The following is a 20,708-nucleotide window of genomic DNA, read 5'->3' as shown; positions in this document are numbered from 1 at the left end:
GGATCAGGAGAAAGGCCAGCAGCTTGAAAGAAGGAAAATAAAGCTCCAAATGGGATACTGCTAGCAACACTAATAGAGAAGATGACTCAGAAATGGCTAGAATCTGCTTTAAACATGAATGTTGTACCCTACGGCAGATTTGCATAAAGCTAAGTTTATGTGGTCATCCTCTGTGGAAGGATTTCTACATGGTTCAGGGCATGGCTTTTGGTTAAGGACTTCTGACTGTCAATGAAGGCACACTTCTAGTTAACAAAAGGTCAGCTGAAAAGCTGTAATATAGAGGACAATGTAAAACTCCAAAATTTCTAATAATATTATCTGTCATTACTTGATTACATTTGGGGGGTCCCCAAATTTGGCCTCCTCACAACTCACTTTGGAGAAGAAAGCAGTAACAGTTAACTTGTCTTTTACTGTGTTTTCATTTCCATGTGAAATTTCCATTTCCTTAACCATAATCCAGCAGAGACCAGAGATGTCACAGAAGAAGCTAGCACATTTTTGCAGCATTAACAGTGCAAAGACGACACTGTGCAGACTGCCACCCTATGCCACCTGTGTGTTAGACAGTCTTGGTGGATATTCCCATCTCCAGTACCTAGGACTGTCTGAATAAAGCTTCTGTTCCTCCCTGACAGTTAATGGAACTCACCCTGCTGATGGAGAAGACCACACCAGGCTTGCCAGAGCAGACGCCCATGAAGCAGTGGCGGAATTGCCAGTAGAAGAGATGCTCACAGATGAAGGTGATGAGACTGAGGGCCATGGCTGCTCCCAACATGTAGAAGACACCTGCCATGTTATCTATATCCAGCTGGCTGCTCATAACCTCGTTCTTCTCATTGTGACAAATGCCAGTGAGCCAGAGAGCTTCCAGCTCCTCCATCTCCCCTGGAAAGATAGACAGGAGGAAAGACACAGATTAGATAATCCTGCAATGGCTAAAGAGCTCAAACTGGGGCAGACAAAGCAAGAAGCTGATCTAATGTAATTTCCAGTCCCCACGTTCTTTTTCCACATCTACAATATCCATAAAATATCCTGACTGCCCTTCCGATGAGGGCAAGTGCTATTTGTCACAGGAAAGTCAACAGGATTTTTCCACAGCCTAATATTAGCCACAACAAGGTATACCACAGGACACAGCTATGACAGTTGCTGGATGTGAACACTGAGATCCTGAAACAGTTGTCCACCAGATGACTGAAGACCTGGCCTCACAAACTTCCACTTTCATTAAGTCAATGAAGGGGAAAATTAGTGACTGATATTGGTAGACAAAAATTAATCATTTCTAGATGAAAACATTGTATATTTCCAACTCAGAATTCATAAAAATGATTGTTTTCAATCAATTTTTTTTCCCATCATATCCACAGCTCATTAAAACTAGGTGCAATGTTCCAAAAAATATTTGAGTATTTTTACTCATTGTTCTTCCATTCAATTTTGTCCAAATTCAACACTTCCAAGGGCTTTGACCAATCAAAAATTTTTCTAATTTGTATCAGCTAGGAGCAAAGGCTCTGTACTCTAATTTCATACACCACTTACTACCATTATGGTCCTTTTCATGAGAGGCAAGAGAGAGGTAAACGCTCACACACACACATATATTGAGACATTCAGAACAAACTAATTTTGCAGGATGACAAATTGTTTCATGTTGTTAGGCAAGTTAGTTTTTCGCATTTTCAATCTCCAGTCCAGTGGCGGGGGGAAAAAACCCCATGTATTAAAGTAGTACCACAACAGAGTCTTTGAAGCTTTGTGGAGAACTTATGTTCTTCTCTGAAATAGCACATATTAGGCTTTTTAAGAAACAGAACAACCTATCTGTCAGGTGGCCAATTTTCTGAAGTATGTCAAGTTATGTTCTTTCCATATTTATAATATGATGTTATTTTCAGATTTCAGGGGGAAAAAAAGAATACTTATAAATAAAATAACCTGTGAATTTTATTTATTTATAAAAAAGGACACAGGAAAATGTAATGTGAAATGGAAAGACGGGAAAATATTTCCTAAGAATGAATTTCTTTTCCCATAAATAATTTTTGTTAATACCAGCAATTTCTCTGTAAATTAAGAGGTGTATTAGGTAACTACAATGTTCTAATTAAAAACTTGCTCCAAAATATGCTTCTGAGTCTCAAGTTCTTCCTTGTTTGGCTTTTTTTTGTTGTTTTGCTTTGGGGTTTTTTTTGAGGTTTTGGAAAATCTGATCTAGCTCATTCATCCAGAAATATTTATCCTTTAATTCTGTAAACCCTGCATGGATTGATCCTGTCTAGAGCTATAAAGTATGGAATAACCACAGACAGTCCAGTATAATTAGTGGGTTTGGTCATGGCAAAACCTCAAAGGTAGTGAAAAATTCACACCAGAAATCTTGTTTTTACAAGACGTTCTTCACATAAGATGCTTTTTCAAACACACATCTGAGCTTGTTCTATGAAAACTTTAGTGCTTTCAGCACTGCTTTTGATGATACCGCTACCCTGCAACAACAACATGAAAGAAGTGACATCCTCACATTTTTGGTGTGATGACTCTAAAAAAACCCCATTAATAATTTAATGTTCTCAACTCACATCTGAAGCACCAGAGCTAGAAACTTTCACTTCTTACACGCAAAACTTGGTATTTCTTAGGAAACTTCAGTGCTTCTTTTTCTTCTCACTTACCATCTCCAAAAAGCTGTAGAATCGCAAGATCAACCTGGCGCTTCCAGCCTGAGTCCTTTTGGATGGCAATGCCATAGCCAGTGGAGGCAAACACTTTCCCACTCCCAATCGTCACCAGCTTGCAGCCTTCATCTCTGCCAGCCATGTAGTTTAGCACTGCTGCATCATAAATGAAAGCATCCAACTTCCTGCACAGATGCAAGAAACAAGAGGGTATAGTACAGAAAACATAAAATCTGTATTAATTCAAAGGTGCTTTTAGGCAGCTAAGGAAGAAATTAACCTTTTTCAGATGGACTGCAATATTTATATAGAATCATAGAAAGGTTTGGGTTGGAAATGATGTTAAAGACCATCTAATTCCAAGCCCCATGACATGGGCCGGAACATCTTCCACTAGACCAGGTTGCTCAGAGCCCTATCCAGCCTGGCCTCAAACACTCTAGGGATGGGGCATCCACAACTTCATCACCTCACAGTAAAGTGCCTCACCACCATCACGTGGAAGAATTTTTTCCTGATATCTAATTTATCTAATCTTTCAGATTTAAACCATTCCCCCTTGTCCTGTCACTACATGCATTTATAAAAAGGTTCTCTCCAGCTCTCTTGTAGGTTCTCTTCATGAGGGCCACAATTAGGTCACACTAAAGCCTTCTCTTCTGAACAATCCCAATTCTCTCAGCCTTTCCTTGTAAGGAGAGGTGCTCCATCCCTTTAAGCATTTTGGTGGCCTCCTCTGGATTTGCTCCTACAGTCCCATGTCCTTTTTGTGCAGAGGGCCCCAGAGCTGGATGCAGCACTGCAGGTGGGGTCTCAGCAGAGCAGAAGGGCAGAATCCCCTCCCTCACCCTGCTGTCCAGCTGCTTTGGATGCAGCCCAGGATACAATTGGCTTTCTGGGCTGGGAGTGCACATTACTGGGTCATGTCCAGCCCCTCACCCACCAGAACCTCCAAGTCCTTCTCAGCCGGGCTGCTCTTGATCCCTCCATCCCCCAGCTTGTGTTGACACCGGGGATTGCCCTGACCCCAGTGGAGCACCTTGCACTTGGCCTTGTTAAGTATCATGAGATCCCCATATGCCCACTTCTTGAACCTGTCCAGGTCCCTCTGGATGGTATCCCATCCTTCAGGTGTGTCATCTTCACCTTCACCATAGTTAAATAAAATCTAAGCCTAAAGCTGTCTTACAGGTGAATCTGGGTTTTAAATGAGGATCATCTATTTCTTTCTGACTTTTTGGTAATCATAATTTCTGATCTGAAAGAAAATTTGGAATACAAACATACTGCAAGATAAAGATGAATGAAGAGGAAGTCAAGGGGATCTATATTCTTAAGAATAGCTTATATTTCTGTACTGCCTTTCATCTCAAAAGAATCTAAAATGCCTTACAAAATTTATCAATATTAGATAGCAAAGTAGGGACTGAAGTAAGGAAAGTATTTTCTCCAATTCAAATGCTGGCATGACTTAGCTGAGAAAAATGTATCTTTTTCAAATCATATATAGTCAGGACATTATGTTTAACCCCTCAGTTACTGTGAAAAGTACTACCAGATCTTTACCAATGTCAAGGGGCTACAACAGCAGCTTTATGGTTTACCATGCTGAATTGGTCTTTGTTAAAGACTGTTCAGCTGAAAATCACAACAAAAATTCTGTTTCCACACAGAGAAATCCCCATTATGGGCTGTGTAGAGAGCACAACAGCCTGATGAGAGCCTTTTCACACTGCAACAAATTGATTTGGATGTGGGGGGCAGCCTCAGGAGGTTCCATCTTCCACATACCCAAAGACAGCTGATGAGTAAATCCTCCCACTAGATCTGAAATGAAACACTTCTTGATAATTGACCTAAGACCTTCCGGTTGCACATTCTCTCTCACACACTATGTTTACAATACACCTCCTGTACATATATTTACAGGATAGTGATTATCTCAGTTCAAGTGCTTATCTGTGAGGAAGTCTGTCCAAGAGTAAATATGAAGCCAGGATGACATCTATCACAAGTGATGAATTCTATTTCATCCATATATTTCCAGGACAGTGAATATTTATTTCCTGAATGATGACTATCCTGGCAAATGCATCTTCCCAGGATGATATCCAACAATGGTACAACCATTTGTAATGGGCTGTGTACCTCTGAACCTGGCAAACAGGTTTAGGAATATTCAATCTAGTAATTAAATTGGCTAAACATCTTAAGTTGTGCTTTGGAATGAACTTTCTCATAGTGCAACATGAGTGTAAGCAAAAATTTTTTTTCACTGGGGCTGGGCTCTGACAACTAAAATGGTCAGCTCTGGGAGGAGGTCTTTAATTATAAAGCACAAAGGCTTGCAAAATGTCATTTTGAGCTAGTTCCTTTGCAGATCCGCTGTTATTAAAATAGGATGAGCTATTCAAGCATGCTTTTCACTAACAAATTTTCCCACATTTCCAAAATTACCCAAGGAAATGCTTACATTTTTTATATGTCCTTATTATTCAAATAATGTTTTGTTTAGCCCTTGATACTAAAATATTCCAGTGAGTAGGCTACTTCCAAACTACTTGCTTCAAGCCTACCTTCCATTACATTATATTAAGTGGTGATACACTGGGGTGGGATTAGTCTGACAGCTTCCTGATTAGCATAATCTTTTAAACACAGAAGGAGAGAAAACAAAGGAATTTCCAGATGACAATATAAATGCTCCGCAAAAAAACTTTGTCCACAGAGATCCGTGAGCTTTTCTTCTGTATGCATAAAAACCCATCAGCATGAAACATCTTGATGAAGCAAGGTCTTTGGGACCAATACACACATGGATTATGTACACAGGGATACAGTAGATGCTCTTTTTTTTTTTTTTTTATTCTTATAAACACAGCAAAACCAGAAACTCTTATAGAGATGGCAATAGAAAAAACTGGTAAAAAGAACCACAGAGTTACTCTCCTGTGCTACTGTGCTATGTGTGGTCTTACTATACTTTTAACCATGGAATGATAATAGAGGCTAATTTTTCAAACCTTAAAAATAAAATTTTCCAGACAAGCATGCAAAAAGTCTGTGGTAAAGGAGCATGTAAGAAAGACTTACCCAGTCTTCAGTGAGAACAGGGCGTCGTCCACCCCCCTCTGATTGAACTTCACCATGTAGCCGTGCATTTCAGGGTAGTTGTTGCGAATGTTCCTTTCCGTGCTGCCATTGGGAACTGTCCCGAAGCGGAAAGGGGGTGAGAAGTCATTTGGTTTCTGGAACTGAAGAGACAGAAAAAGGAACAATTCTCACAATCTTTCAGATTGAAGCAGTCATCTGGTTGGAAGAATATCGGAAGGTAGTTCTGATTTTATTTTACTATCATGTAGAAAACATAATTGAGAAGACATTATATTTCAGTGTTTTCAAACATCAACATTTCAAATATCTCCTGTTAATGCCTAAGAAGTAAATCTGAGCAAGCTGTTCTTTTTGTCTACTCTGGATTAAGTGCATGAAATAGTCAGTGATCAGAGATTAAATAGGAGGTTAGATAAAAGGAGAAAGGAAAGGGAAAATGTAACAGTGGTGCTGGAACACTGTCAAGAAAAGGTTTAAAATAAAGTCTATGTGATGTGCTTTTTATCCACAAACTGTCATTTAGTTCCTAAGAAGTATCTTTTTCAGCTCTGCGGATGCCTTTGCACTTCCTAGTTCTGACAGAAGTAGAAAAGTAATTAATAAGGAGAGATGCCTCTCAGCACACCTCACATCCACTTCACCAAACGCATGATCAGCTTTCAAAGTTTTGGGCAAATGTCCCAAATGAAATGCTGTTAGTGGCTGCAAGTTACTAGTAACATTTGATGCCCGGAACAGAGCTGGCAGAACACTCCAAAGCTTTTGCCGCTCACAAGAAATACATTCATCATAACATTCCCCCACGGCTGCAAGACTGTGAGATTTTATATGCCACTTGCTTAACTCAAGTCATAATCAATGCTCTCTGGGATTTTATGAGCAGTAAAGTTTAGACTGTCAATTATCAAGACTGCTTAAAACCCCTAGAAGCAGTAGATGAGAAGGAGCACAGAATTGCAAACCAGGAAGTGAATAAGCAGTAAAGATGCAAAGGTAGATTAAAGGGAAAGAAGCCTCCTCCTCTCAGGATATATCAAGCAGTAGCTTGCCTGGTATTCTTTCTTGACTCCCAACTGTGACTGTGTATTTGCATGATCCTGAGAACCACGCTGACAACATGCTAATGGTCAGACCAAACCCATTTAATGCCAGTAGTTCACCTGGTACATGAATATGTGCAGTCATGCACTGCCACCTTCTACAGGGCTGCAATCTACAGACAGTTCTAGTTTAAAACACATGCAGATGAGCCTTGTTCTTGAGCTCCGCTTAAAGCCATTTGGGAACTTGGTCAACTCAACTGAGGAGGCCAGAGCCCCTAAAGGAGTATATCTCACTCATAACATCTCAGCCATGAGGACAGCTAGAAGCTGTGTGTGGAACACTCTTCACCTGTTTCTCTGTACTAGGCAATTCATCTCTCCAGTCTGGATGGCAAGATGAGCTTGAATGTGCATGTGAGTGTGTGAGAGACAACATGTATCCTACTGCTTTAAGCCAGTAAAAAACATCAGGGCTGTTTTTCTGAACTCAGGTTAGTGCATCACCAACAAAACAGAAGTTTCACATGGCATAAAACAGACAATAAGGTGTCTCTTAGAACTTTGTCACACCCTCTACGAATGAAGACAAACTCACATCTATCAAAGACTGTAATGAAAGCAAACTTTGATGGGAGAAAAATCACCGCAGCATGCTAAAATTATTCTTTTTCACTAAGCTGATTAAAGCAGCAGCCTAGGGGACCCATCACAAGGAGGGCACTGCCACGCCAGACACAAAGAAACACAGTCTCTCCCCTGACATGCTAAACCAGGAGATTGCAGCGTGGGCAACCTGCTTTCCCAGAGGCTGCAGAACCCTGCCTTGAAGGCAAACAGGACATTCCCATTCCCACAGAGCCCTCCAACAGAATACAAGCATCAGGCAGGCCTGACCAACATTGGTGTGACTGAGTTTTGGCATGTCCATTTTATACCTCCACCCTCCATTCCCAGTGACACAATCTCTACCTCCATCACAATGTCTACAAACTAGAGTAAGAAGGATTACAAAGTCAGGCAGGGCTGTGGTAAGGGAAACAATCCCAACTCTGAACTATCCTTTGTCCCCACTGTGTTCCAGAGCCCATAATAGCAGCCACGGGAAAAAGGCTCCAGATTCAATTTTTAATCTCCTGGACAATCAATAAATAAATGAAAACATTTCTCTTTTAGGAAATGCCTATTTCTAGCAGCTGGAAAAGCACATTTCTAGAGAAAGAAGTCAGGTTGATGACTTCTACAAATTCACGTACTACTCATTCACTTACCAATCCTTACCTCCTGCTCATTCCTCAGTCAGAACAGATCTTCAAATGCAAATTATTCTTCACACACCAACATGCACACACACTTCAGCCATAGCTTGGTGGACAGCAAGACAGGAAACGATATGAAAGGATCCATATGGGACCCACACCAGACAATTTTAGCTTGAGTGCCTAAGAGGAACACAGATCCCCAGCTAACCTGGCTTGATGTTTACAACGCTGAAAGCAACCAATGTCCAGCTGACTCCACAGCCCATGGAGCCAGAGATAAGCAGCTACTTCTCCATATTTGAGAAGTAATAGCAGTACATGCATGCAGCTTTCTGACAGGAGATAGCAGTTCAAAAAGCCCCACATTTGTTTCTTAGCAGTAAGCAGGTGCAGCTCAGTCCAGGCATGGAGGGATCCCCAGTGAGCTCTCCAGCGTCAAAAACTGTTGCATCATTCTAACTACACTAGCTTCTGTCCTACACAGCTCATACTGAGGGAACAAGAAGACATGCAAGCCTTCCCAGAAAGTTCATGGGACAGATGGGAAAGGAGTGTGTTCCCTCCTGGCAACACAGTAGAGGAATGTGTGGAGATGATCCGTAAGGAAGACAGTTAATTGACAGATTGTCAAAGAGTTTAGTAAGGAAAGCCACTTATTTGATTTCTCCCAGGGGCTGGGAGAGTGGGCCTGGATCATAAGTATCATCCCCAGGGAAGCAGAGCTCTTTGGCAGATCAGTCAATAAGGAGTCTGAGACATGATGGAGAAGCTGAGGAACAATACAGGGGCCATTACATGGAGGAAGCCTGTGCAGAGGTAATCTCAATGCTGCAGTAAACATTGACAACATTGTGGAATCAACCACAGATATGGACAGAAAGGCTCAGAATGTAGATCAGTGAGAGAATGGTCCCATTATTTTATGCAAATATTTCTCCTGTCAGAGCCCTGAGTCACAACTACTCTACCCCAGGCATCTGCAAAGAGGAGTCCTTTGAGGCTCTGGCAAAAAAAAATGTGGTGATAATAGGGGAAGGGAAGATAAGCAACTATACCAGTTGCTGAGAAAACCCAGCTGTACAGGGTCCACACTTGTAGGAGCCCCATGTTAATACTTGCCTGTAGCAGGAGACCTGTCCTGCTGCCCAGATCTACCTACCTCAAGGGGTGACTGCCTGTGAGGGAACCAGCAGGGCTCAGCTGCAGTCCTGCACCCAAAAAGCCCCAGGCAGAGGTGTATCCCACTTGCATCCTCCCACTGATTCACCATGGAACCTCTGTTGTGAGATGTTCCCCTTTTATGTACTCAAGGTGATGTGCACATCCTTTCACCCATGAAAGAAGTCCCACTTGCTTCACATCAATTGTGAAGGTGGATGCTAGAGATGGGGGTGGAAAGCAGACACCAAGGATGCCTGAAGGGCTGGAGTAGCTCTGCGATACAAGGTGTCTATGTTCAGAACCCAGTGGCTGCCTGCCTCTTCAACCCCTCAGTCCACCAACTGAAATCACGGAGCACTAAGTGCAAAGCAGACCCCAGCTTTGGAAAAGTAACCTCTCAGAGTCAGAGAGCAGAAATCTTCCTTCTCTGGAGAGCGATAAACACACAGGCTGGGAGCTGTTAGCACATTCAGGGGGGACAGCTCCTTTCCCTCTCCCCTCCACATCTCACCATGAGAGCTGTCGACAGCAGCAGTGAAAGCGGGTTTAAGTGACTCGGCTGGCAGAGCTGTTTCATTAGCAATTTGGAGCCGTGCCGTGCAGAAAGCAGCATTGTTCTCAGATGTTCGAATATCAATCTGCATAATGAAACAGGTGATAGGAGCTCTTCCCATTCATGCAGCAGCAATTGGAGGGGATTCAGAGATGAGGGGAAGGGGTTATGTCTAATTGGCCACAATTAATTTGATGAGAATTTTTTTTTCAATATATTGTCTATCACCAAATGGATCCTACAGAAAAGCACATCTGCACTTATTTATCTGCCTGATGTAGGCCCTGTTTACACTGTAAAGTGTTTGCCAATAGCATTGAAAGCAGTTTCCCAAACTCAGCAAGCTCTCGCAACAAAAAGGCTCTTTTTTATCAGCCAATCTACTTTTACACTGCTTAAAAAAAGCCCAAATCAATCCACTGCTGAATAACGTAATGAGCTGGCAGAACTTGGTGCAAGGGTGGGTGTGTGGGTGCATGTGTGTAGTGCTTTACAGCTTCTCTGGGAGGGCTCCTTACACTTCATAAGGCCCGGATGCCCAGTTAAAGTTTTCTACCACAGAAAGCTCCACAGCTCTGACCCATCAAACTAAGAGCCACAGATTCAGCTCCTTGGCTAGCTGCAAGTCCAAAAGAGCTTAAGCCCATGCTAGATACTTTGAGTTCACTCCATTTGCCCAGAAGTAAGTGCCAAGCTGAGATGCCAAGGGAATTTCACCTTGGGAACATGTCTCTCATATTCCCTGTGTCAAATTTGCCAGCCACCTGAGGGTAGTTTGGACACTCCAGTACACCTAAAATGGCTCTAGACATCTACATTGGCACAAGTGAATCTAGCCACTGGTCCATTTGGCCCTCAGGACAGCTTGTCCCACCAAAAGTACAGGGAGCCAACTGCTATGGGTAGCAGCAAGCCCAAAGTGCCCACCACCCTCTTAATGCATAATCTGTCCACATTGCCCAAATATCCTTGATAGTGTTCTCTTGTTCTGGTTCAGCTGCATATAACTGCAGTCAGCTTGCACCTTTCTTCATTGCCTGAAAATCCAGCCAGGCTTTTTGCACAAGAGCTTCCTTCAGAACCTTAAAAGCTGAAGAGTGGGCCAGTGGTTTTCAGGTCTAACTGTGAGGTAGCTCTATGCCTATACCTAAGTCCTGATAGGCTACACACGTCCACAGCAGCATGTCTTGCCCTAGTTGCCTTCTGTGTCCTCTGTTTCAGCCAGGAAATGAATTCCTTCACAGATAATGGATGACTCTCAAAGAGAAGCAGCTTGCTCTTTTCATATCCCCAAAATATACAATTTTTGTCCTCAAGCTGCACCACGAATAATGCCACAGAATCACAAACCTGAATTTGACCCTGAGAAGATGTCTCTTCAACCTCTGTCTCTCTGGTGAGTCTCTCCTGGACATCAGCATTCCTGACAACTCTTAATCCAGTCCACTGTGGAAGATGGCTGGTGCTAGAGACTCCTCCATTCCCTGGACAATCCCCACCACAGCTTTACTACTGGAAAGTTCTTCCAAGTATCTGAACTAAAGCCTTCCAGCTGCAATACAACTGCAATATTTTCTGTTATCTTGTCCATGGACAGGGAAATCCAAATAGTTTCTTCTTCTCTGAAGGTGCATTTTATGTTTTTGAAGACCGTTGTGCTGCTTCTTCTCCATGTTCTTTGGCTGCAGCTAGAGAAGCCCAGTTTCTTTAGTCTTCCTTTGCAAGCTGTATTACATGGACCTGCAGCCCTTCTTGCTGCTGTCCTTTGGCTGTATCCTGTAGGTCTTTCCTTGACTTACCTTTGGTTGGTGAACATGCTCTCCACCATATCAAGAACAATCCGATCAAGACACAAAGATGCTGAGAGAATATTATACTAAAAAAGCTTGCAGTAAGGCAACAAAAACAAAGTGAGAGTTCATGCTCACTATCACTCTTCTCAGGATCTCTCTATATTATATTGTGTTCTGTCTATCCTTCATTTTCGGCTTGCAAGTTCTTCAAAGCTGTACCTCTGTCCTGATCTGCATTCAGGTAGTTTGTTTCTGGAATGTCAATCATCACTGCCAGCACCATCTTCAGGACTTTTACTATATTCTTTTCTTTATGCAGCTTGATTGTGCACATAGGCACATCCACAAACCCGTGCCCCCAGTCACCTGCCCTGGTAGAGGAAGTGCTCTACAGTTTTTGAGCATGGAACTTGGAACTGTTGGTGGCATGGTGCTGTAGGCACTTTAAAATTGACAAAATTGCATCCCAGCTAGGAGTGTGCCAGCTGTGCCAGCCCAGCAACACAGGCAGAAAATCATACTGCAAACCTAAATCATAGCACTGGTACAAGTCTGTGAGGAGAGCAGACTAAAGTGACTGTGCTGCTCATTCTCTATTATTAATGACTCTCTCGTACAGATACTTCTTGAGATTCATTCCTAAAGCATTCCTCTCCCCTCTGCACAGTCATGTAGTTTTGACATTACAGACATTTTTTATTTTCAAGGTGGAACTCACAGCCATTTCTAAGTGACTATAAGTTTTCAGATCATCCTTTTGCCCTAGCTCTTTTTTAGTTCCCTCCTGCATTCCCTCACAATAACATTCTCTGCCTCCTCGGCAGTGGCTGGGACTGCTCACAGCTCTGAATCCAGTTGCCACATCCAACTCTTCCTGATTGTGGACCAGTTGCAGAAATCAACACTAAGACTGCAGTGGTGAAACCCCAGTTTCTTGTCTTCACGAGTCAAACAATACATGTCTTGATTTATAAACAAACAAAAAAAAGGAAGTTTTTAAAAAAGGGACCAAACAGCACCACATCCATTATATCAGTTTAGGGAGGGCATAAAATTACCTTGTGCTCCCTCAGACTTTGACTTTGTGGTTTATCTTATTATTCAGTACCCAGTGATGTTTCAAATTCTCTGTCTTGCTTTGCATAGCGCTTTCACCCATGAATTGCTCTTGATTAAGTCCAAGAAAGGAGTTATCAGTTAGTGCAACTGACTGCAGCAAAGTTGGCAAAGAATTCGATTAAAGTCCCTTTTAAAGGAAGATGTAGTGTGGGCCAGACTCACAAACAAGAAAGAAAAATATCTATGAATGTCTATTGGTGAAATATGGACATGTGCAGGTCAGGGAAGGGAACAGAGCAACCTAGTGATAATGCAGAGGTGGGGGGGCAGGTGAAAGCAAAAGAAAGGAGTTCAAATATAGCAACTTTAAAAATAGTTGTCCTCGCAAAATAACTGAGATGAAAGCAGAGATCCAATTGGTGGAAGAAGCCTCCATGACATGCGGTTATTGCCAGAGCAATGCACACAGTAGGACTGTGCAGGCTCTTTATGAGCTGGGTTGCAATGTACAGGCCTGCTCTGTGCTGCTTCTGCACAGAGCAGGAGACTGAAAACCTTGGGCAGTGCAGCGTCACCCCAAACAGATGGCATGCCAGGGATCCCCCATCTTCCACAAACACACCTACCTGTGCCTGCTGCTGCCACACTGCCTTTATGCTGACCCAAGCATTACCGATACACCAGACCTGAGGGGCCACTTCAGGATCAGACCATCACCTACAGAGTCCACCCACCACCAGAACACCAGGCTTCTTCTGGGTCGGCCAAGTGCGTGGGCATTATACAGGCTCTGTGCAGTTTCTCCACCCAACAGGTGGAGAAAAATATTAAATATTCTTCAGGACACATAGTATATGGCAGTATATAGGCTTCAAGTCAAGGTGTCCCTCAAGCTTGACCAGAAGACATCTGTAGTGGAATCACTGAGCTTCACCAGTCAGAGCCAAAAGCTCCTTGCACAGCTCAAGTGTTAGTATGTATGATATCAGAACACCCCAGTCACATCTGTTGCAATGAAGGGGGCTACGAAATCATAGCTACAGTACACTTAACTTTTGGTTGCATGCATGTAGAGGATGGAGATCATCTGTTTATCCAGCATCAAATTGTGCCATGTATTTCATTCTTGAAAGTCAGCTTCCTTGGAAGCTAAATGCAGTGGGAAAAAGGGTACCTACTGAATGATCCCAGGCAAACACAAAACAGAAATTAGTGAGGCAGAAAGATGCCAGTTACTACACTCATGTTAATATGATTAGAAGTGTAGATGTTCATTCAGAGGGAGAAAATTAACTGATTAAAAAGACCTTGAGATGAGAGGTGGCAGCTAACTACAGAGGAATTTGAAATCTGCTTTGTTTGCACATGAGACAGCTGGTTAACAAATTATAATACACTCTGAGAAATTCAGAGGATGTAGTTTGGTGGGGGAGCAATTCCATTTTTCACCCATTTTCACTAACAAAGGAAGGTCACATCCTCCTGTCTTCTGAGTAGTAACAGTAGCCAACCTACTTTTATGTGGGTACTATCCACTGGGCAGCAGGGTGAAACCCTGTGCAAAGCCTGGCAAACCTCCAAAAGACTTTACAGGGGCCAGAATTTTCATCCAAGTAATTATAAAAGCTTAGCAATCACATTAGTGCAATTTCTTAAGCATGTCTGTAGGGCAGGGAGGCAAAGCAAGAAAGCAGGGCACTTGAGACAGGGCAGCTGGATCATTCTAGCACCTTCCCAGAGCTGGGAGATAATGCCTTCCTTTAACCTTCTGAGGAAAGCTGCCTCCCACCTGCAAGTGAAAGACAGGAGAGAAATGAAAACCATATCACTCCCACATGACTCCTGGGGCACTGAGCTATGCCTTCAGTAAACAAGTCTACTGGGCCACTGAGATTTAGGGGAAGTTTGACCTTGAGTAGCCCAAGGCCTGGGAGAAGCAGGGCTTCTTTCCCTGCAGTGAAGTAAAAATGCCTGGAAAGATACAACCTGCCAAATATTTATCAAGTGTATGGATGTACATATAACTCTAAATGTCATGGTCACTAGGCATCAGCAATGAAAGTGTGGGGGCACAGCTGTTGTGGGTTTTTTGAATCCTGTAGATCTCATACTCCCAGCCCTTGCCCACCAGTAATTCAGCCCTGATCATTCAGTTGAAGGAGGCCAGCTCTCATCTCTCAGGCTGCCAAATTTTGGTGGCAGGGCCATTGTCTTTTATTTGACTGCAAAGTGCCAAGTACATTTATGGCACCATATAAATAATAAATAAAAATATTCATTGTTTCCCTCTCTGCTGACTTATACTGACGTGAGAAGCAGGACAATCCTTTGCTTCCCTCTTTCTTTCTCCCCCTTACGTAACTCTCCAAAGACAGCTTTTTCCAGACTGCCAAGAAATTAGCACAGAAGCAACCAAATTTAACCACTACCTCCAAAGGGGGATAGGTCCAAGAGCTGGTAAAAAGGAAGATGAAAAGAAAGGGTCACTGGTGGACATGGCCTGTAAAGGCCAGGGCATTGTGGAGGGGGAATGCAAAAGCTGCAAGGTCAGGACTTTGCCACGGCCTCATCACCAAAGTCCCTCATCCAGTGACTCTCACCCACGCCTCCAACAAAGCCCAGGGGTTTGCATTTCTTCCTTTCCAGAAAGGATGAATTAAGCCTACAGTCTGACTCTGAGTATCCCCTCCCCTTGCATCTTACCTGCTTAAGTTCCCAACTAAACTGCATTTTAACCAGCAACAATCCTGAATAGTCCCATTACAGGTTTTTACTCTCATTAATTCATAGAATGGGGTGGAAGGGACCTTAAAGATCATCTAATCCCAATCCTCACACCGTGGTCAGGGACACCTCTCACTAGACCAGTTGCTCAGAGCCCCATCCAACCTTGCCTTGAACAGTTCCAAGGATGAGGCATCCACAACTTCTCTGGGCACTGGTTCCAGTGCCTCACCACCATCATGCAGAAGAATTTTTTTCCTAATACCTAATTTAAACCTATTCTCTTTCAGTTTGAAGCCCTTACCTCTTGTCCTGTCATTACATGCTCTTGTTAAAAAGTCTCTCTCCACCTCTTTTGTAGGTTTCCCTTCAGGTACTGGAAGGCCACAATTAGGTCACCCTAAAGACTTCCATTTTCCAGGCTGAACAATCCCAATTCTCTCAGCCTTTCCTTGTAAGGAGAGGTGCTCCATCCCTTTAAGCATTTTGGTGGCCTCCTCTGGACTCACTCTAGCAGGTCCATCTCCTTTTTGTTCAGAAGACAACACCCCAGAGCTGGATGCAGCACTGCAGGTGGGGTCTCAGCAGAGCAGAAGGGCAGAATCCCCTCCCTCACCCTGCTGTCCATGCAGCTTTGGATGCAGCCCAGGATACAATTGGCTTTCTGGGCTGTGAATTCACATTACTGGGTCATGTCCAGCCCCTCACCCACCAGAACCCCCAAGTCCTTCTCAGCCGGGCTGCTCTTGATTCTTTCATCCCTCAGCCTGTGTTGATCCCAGGGAAGTCCCTCCAGATGAACGGAAAAAGAGAATCCTGGGAGACCAAGTGAAGGCTAAAGCACACTGCAGCTTCCTTGCCACTCTGACTGTAGAGTGCTGATCTTAAGAAAAAGAGGGAGAATGACAAAGAAAGTAAGACTGAAGGGGGGGGGGGTGGGAAACATGTTTGAAAACCCACTGATTTTAAACATTTATAGTCTTAAAAACTACCAAACCACATTTTAGCACACAGGCACAGAGGTTTGTTCCAAAGATCTCAGAAAGCAAAAAAATCATCCCAATACAAAGACTGGAGAATGCCTAAACCTATGATAAACACACCCATCTGCAACCAGAAAAATTTATCTGAGATCACACTTATGTACACAATATATGTAAGTCACAAGTTAGAAAGATCTATTACTAACTTATCATATGCTGTAACTATTTAATAGCTATTTATTAATATGAAAATTTAGCATAATATGTAATTACACAGAGTACACATGTACTATGTGTGCTTACACATAATATATAGCTACAGTATATAGCATTTGTAAATACTTCATGCTATAGCACCTGATGATTTACAAGGAGATGCAGAGAAATAATCAGATTTCGAGACATAAAATTTCAGACTATCAGAGCTCTGAGTTTTCTACACTTCACTATGAGCCAGTGTTTTTTATATTAAGCACTAGTCAATACCACTATTATTGATAGAGGTCATATTTAAGCAAAAGGCACTGTTCAACTCATTTAAAGGGAGATGTACGCCTAGGAAAGCACTGTGGAAAGAAATTCAACTCTACCCCATGACATAAGGTTTGGAGACTCAAGAACTTCTTTATTTTGGGGATTCTTTTTGTCAAGTAAGGTGCACCAGATTTACGCATTTTGGAAAAGGTTACGATTTATCACAAGAGGACAGAATTGGAAGCGGCATGGTCCTTCTTTTGTCTTCCTAACTCATATCTCCACAAAGTTGTCCTGACAATAAAAATCATACTGCTGTTGAAAGATTGCGTACCTTCTGCCTGTGGACACCACCACATAAAACTTCCTTTGTATCCTGCCAAAATCTGTGGAAGTACCACAAATGTCAGTTAACACTAAATGTTTAATCCTGTGGAAGATTTTTACCGCCCCCAAGCCATCCAGTTAGGCAATCTTCCCCTTACAGAGCTCACAAGGCACAAGACTGACCCCCACTTTTAGTCCTCTTCAAAAATGTCTAGCTGAAGATATCTGCTCTGCATTATGCCCTGGACTTTTCCAGAACAGGTAAGCGTTGTACAAAAGCTGCAAGCTCAGGGAAGCATTTAACTTCAATCATGTGTATAATAGCCCATTGACTTTAATGTCACCACTCATGAGCACAAAGTTAAGCACATGCTTAAGTGTTCTGCATATCTGGGAACCTTGTATAATTTCGATTTGATGTGCTGCAAAGTACAATGTGGGAAATATTTCATTTTTCAGTTTCACAGCCAAGCATTTATTACTGCTGGAAAAGTGCAAATCCTTTTATTTTTGTAGGTTTTTCAGTGAGGCTTTTGCTTTGTATCAACTTGAAATGTTCCATTCACCTCAGATCTACCTAAGTTGTTTTGTCTTCCAATTATCTCCATCTGTCCCTTTCCTTTGCTACCAAAAAAAAAAATCTTTTTTCCTCTTTTTTTTTTTTCCCCCTAAATGTAGGTCAATTTTATGAGTAGTGCCTTTAGAAAATGACATGTCAAAATACACCTCAGAAATATCAAAGTATTTTGTATCAAGTATACTAAAATGAGATATTTTGGAAAATATCAGGAATTTCTTCTGCCTTCTTATATTCTCCCCAGATTTTTTTTCAGTAAAAATACTGCCCAGTTTTAACTTCCAAACTTACCTTTTAAAGAAAGGAACAAACTTATATCTATTGAAAAAATAACTGACCTATGCTGTATTTGTCTCAACATTTCATTAACATCTTAAAAAGCAAATAAGTCAAATACGTGTGAAATTTCAGCAATCTATATTAATTTGCAAGCATGCAGAAATCCATTTCTCTTCTTTTCATGTCAATTACAAAATTACCATTTTGATACTTTATTAGCTTCTTTGGCATTTCCAACTAATTTATAGGAAAGGATACTATTTTTTTATTATTATTAACCTACTGCCTTCTAAATCATTTTATTTAAATGCCCTGCTGGCTGTCCACATTTGCTTTTATTCTATTACTACTCTATATGAATGGAAATTACGTATAGCTATTAGATTACTTCACACATTAGTTCATTTTGTATAATCTTTCCTGTATTTATTGCCTTCGTTAGACTGAAATACCGCGGGCGCTTGTTTCTCTAATGTGTCTGAAGCTCTCCCACTAATGGAAATTGGGTTATATCTTCTGATTACACTCAGATGAAATCCAGACCCGGGAGCTGACTGCAGTATTCTGCGACAGGCCCTCTTACCACTGGGGCTTCCACAGGGGTCAGGGCAGCAGCAGCCCCCCACATGGATCCTGGATGGATGCAGCCCAGCAGCACACGCAAAGATGCTCCAGATGGGCTTGCTGGGAGCTGACACGGCCATCATGGCACTGCCCCTTCCAGGACCACCTCCAGCCCCTCTGCTGTACAAGGTGGACAGGTGGAGGCAGAAGGTGCTGCTTCGGCACCTGCGCAGGAGGAAAGTGGTTCACCATGCCACAAACACAGGGAGATGGAAAGGAGATGCTGTCAAGAGCAAGACTTTTCCTGCAGAACTCACAGGGCCAATGCTGCTCTCAGGCAGCAGCAGGTTTCTCCTCCCTCAAACTGCCCACAGCTGCCCCAGAGTTAAGAGCTAAAGCTTGATGTATGATTTAGCAGCTCCAAAGGTTAACATGGGGGAACTAACAGCCATCATGAGGTGGGTTCCTGCATCAGCTCTGGCACCTGTTTTGAGCCAGCTGTGCCCAAAGGGTGGCATTCTGCAAGGTGAGCATCACCTGGGACAGAGAGAGAGTGGCAGAGGTCACTAAGTGCATACAGGGGGCCTCCAGACACCCTCAGTTCAACCTGGTACCCTGGCACAGAGGCATCCAATCCAGCCCAGTTTAGACAGACCTGCTCAGGCATCCACACAAGCACAGTGGGGACATGACGTTAGTCATTGTCTTGCATGCCATTAGGAAGTAAATGCTGGGGCACAGCCAAGACACCATCCAAGTCCTGAGGCATCTGGAACGTTTCAGTCTGTTTTGCTGGGGAAGCGGCATGTCGGCAGCTGTAGGCACCTCTTGGAGTGGTTCTTCCCAGGCAAGACCCAAGGAAGAGGGTCCAAGGAGACCCTCAGAGTAGCTGTTGCAGAATGTAGCCAGCCTGACCTTGACAAGTGCACCCCAGCCAGGCACAGTAATGGATTTTGTGAGTGCATCTGGCATTTTGGCTGCTCTACAGTGTCAGTGGGACACCTTCCCCAGGTACTGTCGTACTACAGAGACATTTGCAAGCAGATCTGGGTCTAGGCAAGTAGGAACAATATCCTTTTAAACAACTGTCACTTTGCCTGTTGGCTTGGATTACATCCTCTGCTAAGCCCTTGTGCTGGACACAGATGCCCTTACCAGCTGATGGAAAAGGCCCGGAGACTCATCTGCCTCACTTTTGCTCTGGACACCAGATCATACATTGGAGATAAAAAAGATTGGAAGCAACAATCTTTCCTCCTGGAAAACAGTCTTTCCCACCTGGTTTTGAACAGTGACTGCCTCTTTTGAAAGTCTGAACTGGCTTTAAGCAGGCAAGAGAAGGGAGGTAGAGCACAGCACACCTCCATGTGCCCTGGATGTGGCCGTGCCCTTCATCCTGGCCAATTGGTGCATTGAGAGGATGAATGAGTTACAAGCAGCGTGCAGGTTTTGGAAAAGGGAAAAGATGAGATTCAGAGGAGTGAATTCATCCCAAACCAGGGGATCTTGAAGCAGTGTGACAAATGTCTGGATGACTGCTCCCAAAGCCTGCAGGGTCTTTTGCATATTCAGAGAGTAAAATCCATAAGCCCAGTAGATCAAACTCATTCACTCACATCTTTTGGATAAAGTTAGTCCCACCTGTCTTTATGGTCCAAAGGCAGCTGTTGGCCTTCAGTTTCTCTAGCCAATTTTCATTTGATTCCAGATGCTCTGGTAGATTGTCATCTTACCCAAATATTGTACTTGCACTAGCAGCTATGTTTGAGGCATACCACAATTCTCTACGTACTGTGGCCTTTCTCTTCCCCCAGGGAAAAAAGCACATATGCTTTAGCATAGCAAAAGTAAATACAGGTATGTTGGCAGAGAAAAGTAGAAGAAAATGGCCTCAATCCAATACACACAGGTGGCCCTACAGTGAAATCAACTAAAATAGGCCCAGAAATTTGTATCCAAAGGCTCTGTGAAGCTCCGGGAGTCACTGCTTTCAAATGATATTTCATGCACATATCTCTGCAGGTATGAAGACTGTCTTGAAAACCGTGAGAATGAAAGCATGGATCTCTCCATGAGCCTAGGCACAGCCTGAAACAATAGATCAC

General features: G+C 43.0%; 1 protein-coding gene across 4 annotated transcripts in view; it reads right to left on the bottom strand.

Annotated features, from left to right (window-relative positions):
- The window catches only part of GRIN2B (glutamate ionotropic receptor NMDA type subunit 2B), a 241,102-nt gene that overhangs the window by 22,919 nt on the left and 197,475 nt on the right, over nt 1-20,708 (bottom strand). For all 4 annotated transcript variants that reach the window (XM_042050518.1, XM_042050517.1, XM_042050519.1 and 1 more), the window contains exons 11-13: nt 5,787-5,947; nt 2,691-2,878; nt 656-894 (exon numbers count right to left, since the gene is read on the bottom strand). In XM_042050518.1, the coding sequence (XP_041906452.1) occupies nt 656-894; nt 2,691-2,878; nt 5,787-5,947 (588 nt within the window). The remainder of the gene's footprint in view (nt 1-655; nt 895-2,690; nt 2,879-5,786; nt 5,948-20,708) is intronic.

Source organism: Corvus kubaryi, unplaced genomic scaffold (assembly GCF_017639235.1).
Source record: "Corvus kubaryi isolate FWS band 111438036 unplaced genomic scaffold, C.kubaryi_AGA036_p1.0 74, whole genome shotgun sequence".
NCBI classification, from domain to species: Eukaryota; Metazoa; Chordata; class Aves; order Passeriformes; family Corvidae; genus Corvus; species Corvus kubaryi.
The sequence above is the reverse complement of the archived record's forward strand: the minus strand, read 5'-3'. Positions and strand labels throughout refer to the sequence as shown.